This window comes from Acyrthosiphon pisum, unplaced genomic scaffold (assembly GCF_005508785.2).
Source record: "Acyrthosiphon pisum isolate AL4f unplaced genomic scaffold, pea_aphid_22Mar2018_4r6ur Scaffold_21582;HRSCAF=24315, whole genome shotgun sequence".
In the NCBI taxonomy this organism is placed as follows: domain Eukaryota; kingdom Metazoa; phylum Arthropoda; class Insecta; order Hemiptera; family Aphididae; genus Acyrthosiphon; species Acyrthosiphon pisum.
Window position 1 is genome coordinate 1 of NW_021771065.1, and position 4,342 is coordinate 4,342.

Consider the following 4,342-nt stretch of genomic DNA (forward strand, 5'->3'; position numbering starts at 1 on the left):
CAAACTATTATTCTGATTTCATATTTCAAAAAAGAAACGATTTGGTTTTATTTATTTTAAGCGCCATGCATGGAGCCTTGGTGGTTATAATATGAACAATATGAGATTTAAGCAAAAGGGTATGTTTTGTAAGGACCATGGCATAAATTTCATTCTGGTTGTGTAGGTGATACGCGCGTGATATGCAGTGGGCCCAGTTCTTTTGGGGATTTCCACTTTACCACCCGGCACTTTTTAGGGTTTCCGCTTTACCGCCCGGCACTATTATTAGGGATTAGGACGCTTTCCAACGCTTCAACCGCTATCGATAACCAAACTTTCGGTGCAGGCGTGACAAAAAGTTCATAAACGCCAAACAGTATTTGTATGATAGACGATAGTGTTCTAGTAGCAGTATAATACTGAACATATTTATGTATTATATAATATTTTTATATAATGTTTTCGGTAATTTAAATTTTAATAGTTTTTCATTACTTTATAGGTTATATTTGTCAAATTATGTTTTTGTAATTTATACCTACACCTAGTCCTAGTGATTATAAAAAAAAATTGTAGGATTATTATTAACCTCGTAGTATTAGTTTTATTAAATAGTTCCGTTAAATACTAATATACGTAGATACTAATAAACACACATAGCTACACGCGCGTGCGCGCCTACACACACACACACACACACCCACCCACACACACACATGTCTGTCATCACGGTTTGGGGCAGTAAAACTGCTTCGATTTTCTTCAACAGTATCTTGTTTAGTTTTTTTTTTATAAAAATCAATAACATTTTATTTGTTGGTTACAAAAGCGTGACAATTTAATGCAAGACTACTGATCAACATTGTTGATATTTGTGGCAGTTCGCCGATTACAGAAAGCAAACCATTACAAAAATGTTGCACGGGCGGCGGTATTATGAGGAACCGAAAGTCTACATAGAACGCACAAAATTCACGATAAACAAAAAGGTTTGTTATTTGCTAAATGGATGTTCAACTATTTATATCCTAATTTAAGACTGCTGGACACTAAAATGTCATTCAATAAGTTATATATAAAATAAGTAATAATTTGGAAGTTGTTTGTGTCAATAGCCCACCTGTAGCAAATGAAATACCGATAGGAACAGTCACTATCATATACGGAGAGCTACTTCCGACACCCCTTACGGGGATAGAAACTCGGGAGGCACCTAAGGCCCGTTTCACAGCGACGCGTTCGTACGCGGCGTACAAAAACGCCGATACGTGGCGTTTTTTTTGCGCGTCGTATTTTGTTTTCACATCGACGCGTATTTTTGAAGAGTTTAGTTATCGACGAAATAGAAATATAATAGTCAGTTGTGTACTTGTGCGTCAGACGTCAGTAGTCTTCCAAAAATGAATACACGTGTGTTATTACTCTATGGAGCTTATTATATTATAAAGAAAAGAAAAAACCGTAAATTAAAAAAGCGGAGAATGTGGGTTCATCCTTTACTTGCGCAAAGAATTTTAAAAGGAAGTTTTTCAACCATGTACGGGGATTTAAGAGACAATGAAAATAAATTTTTTAATTATTTTCGGATGTCCATCAAGTCATTCGACGAACTTCTCTCAAAATTAGAAAGTGGAATTAAAGTTTCAAATAGTGGTCGTCCATCAATTTCACCTACAGAACGATTATGTGTGACATTAAGGTACGTATATTATATTGTTAACAATTTAGCTATATGTCTATTGTCTAAATAAATAATTAAAATTCTGCAATAGTTTTGTACTGAAATTAAATTCAATTCAATAATTACGATAGTAAATAATATACCTACTAAATACTTATGTAACAAATGCTATCAAATTGCAACCTTTAACCCAAAGTGTCTATTTTCAATTGCTATAGGGATACTAGCTAAATACAATGTTAGTCAACTTTATTAAAATTGTGATTTTATAATTAACCAGACTAAATATATAGTGTTATGTACTATATACACTTTGGTACTCTTTTTATTATAATTTAGTTATTTGTACAATGTTTATAGTCTTTTGAACATAATTAGATAGTATACTCTGTACTTTTTAATTTAGTTATTTGGACAATATTAACCATAGTAATTTATTTTATTTAATTGCAAAATTTCAGTATTTTTTTCCCATGGACAGTAAGTCAGTAAATGCCTAAGGAAATGTTACAAATTAGGTAATTTAATTGATTTCCTAAGTATAATAATTTGATGTAATTATACAATTGTAAATACTATATTTTATAATTTTGCCAATAAATTTTATTAAAAAAAACCATAACTTTTTTAAATATATATATTATATAAATATAAATACAACTTTTACTTCTTTGTAATTTTTAAAATGTTTTTAATGAAAAATGGTAAAAAAAATACCTAATAAGTAATAATAGAATACAACAAATAAATGTGTAAATAAAAATCATATACAAATGCTTTTAATGTACACAAGTATTTAAGAATAGTTTAAATTAAAACAATATAACTTACACTTTTCCACCTTTGTTGGACTTTGTCAACTATAATATGTAGGCAAAAAATGTAATAATATAGGTACTAAATAAATAAAATAAACAAAATAACAACTGTTGTAATTGTAATTTTATTTTATTAAATACATTTCTGTAGGTACCTATTTATATTAATACACAAAACAATCGAGAACTCGCTCTGCTGTATAGTAGAGGCGGAGTTTATTTATTTTATATCTAAAACCGTTTAATATTAAACCGTAATTTTATGCATGAATTTAAAAATGCATTAATAAAAATGTTTACTATCGTACAAATGTTTTAATTGACTTTCGCTCGTTTTTTTTTTTAAAATTATTGTAAGAAAAACTTGTGGACAACCTTAAATTAAATTTTTAATATTAACTTTCAATTTATATTATCGACATTTATAAAAAAAAAAAAACACAAAAAATTCGAATATTTCAAATACTTATAAATAGCTGGAAAATTAAAAAAAAAAATGTTATGTTTTAGTTCTATAGTTTTTTTCTATGCTTATAAAAAAAATTGTGATCTACGATTTTTGATTTTTTTTTTTAATGGCAATATATGCACAAATTTTCAAAACTTTTTGGCCAGTCAAATTATTTTTTATAGACGTTTCAAAATATTATATTGAATTTATAGGTAATTGAAACACTTTTGTTTTTTTTATTTAAGGTACTTGGCATCAGGTAATACATTTACTGATCTACAGTATTCATATAGAATGGGAATATCTACAATTAGTGGTATCGTTGAGGATGTATGTGAACAAATTTGGAAAATGAAATCTGAATGTATACCTCTACCTACAGAAGAAAAATGGAGAGAAATTTCTTTGGATTTTGAAAAAAATACTAATTTTCCTAACTGCATCGGTGCATTAGACGGGAAACATATTCGCGTTATTAAGCCTATCAAAAGCGGTTCACTTTTTTATAACTACAAACATTATTATTCTATAGTGTTGATGGCAATTTGTGATGCAAATTATTGTTTTACATTTGTTGATGTTGGAGCATATGGAAAATTTAGTGATTCGTCTGTCTTCAAAAATGGAAAATTCTTTGAAAAACTTGAAAATGAAACATTATCTATTCCTCAACCTAAACCTCTACCAGGAGATAACGAGAATGGTCCTTTACCTTACGTAATTTTAGCCGACGAAGTAATGACCGGCACCACCTAACCTAACCGAAAAGTGCCACATTACCCCCTGCCCCCTAATATTTAGGGATGGGTAGTCCCAACAATTTAACATTTATAAAGTTTAAAAAAGTCTATATATTCAATATATTCAATTTATCTATTTATAGATTAAAATCGATTTAAAAATAATAATATACAGTATTCTGTATTTTCAGTACCTACCTTTAAATTTAACTCCAAAATATTACTATATTATTCATCAATAAACAAGCCTAGATTACACCGTATGTCCATATTATGATAAAATTAGATAATAAACAACATAATATATGATGTGTAAGCATATTATACTGTAAAGAATAACAAAATTCTACAAATAGTAATATATAATAAAACAGTACGTATATCATTGATTTGTCCTTGGACGCTTATATAAATCTGGAATTTAAATCCTTGGAATGTACAAACATGGAATGTACAAAAATGTTCCTACAAAAAGAAGACTCGTTCTTTGATGTATGTGTGTTATGGGACGCCTATATAAATCTGGAGTTGATGAAAAATAATACAACAGTCAACAATAATAATATGTCAATATCCAATAATAGATGTGATTATGCGAACCGTACCGTCGTCTGTCTTTATAGACTAGGGTATTCCGAAAACTGGCAGGGTCGTCACCACCACTCCGTGC

The 4,342-nt window shown here is 29.2% G+C and overlaps 1 protein-coding gene across 1 annotated transcript; it reads left to right on the plus strand.

Annotated features, from left to right (window-relative positions):
• Window positions 1–1,313: 1,313 nt before the first annotated feature.
• On the plus strand, window positions 1,314–3,703 carry LOC100160189 (putative nuclease HARBI1). The gene is made up of 2 exons (XM_001951448.5): window positions 1,314–1,681; window positions 3,178–3,703. The coding sequence occupies exons 1-2, from the start codon at window positions 1,383–1,385 to the stop codon at window positions 3,686–3,688; spliced, it is 810 nt and encodes a 269-aa protein (XP_001951483.2). The 5' UTR covers window positions 1,314–1,382; the 3' UTR covers window positions 3,689–3,703.
• The last annotated feature ends 639 nt before the right edge of the window (window positions 3,704–4,342 follow it).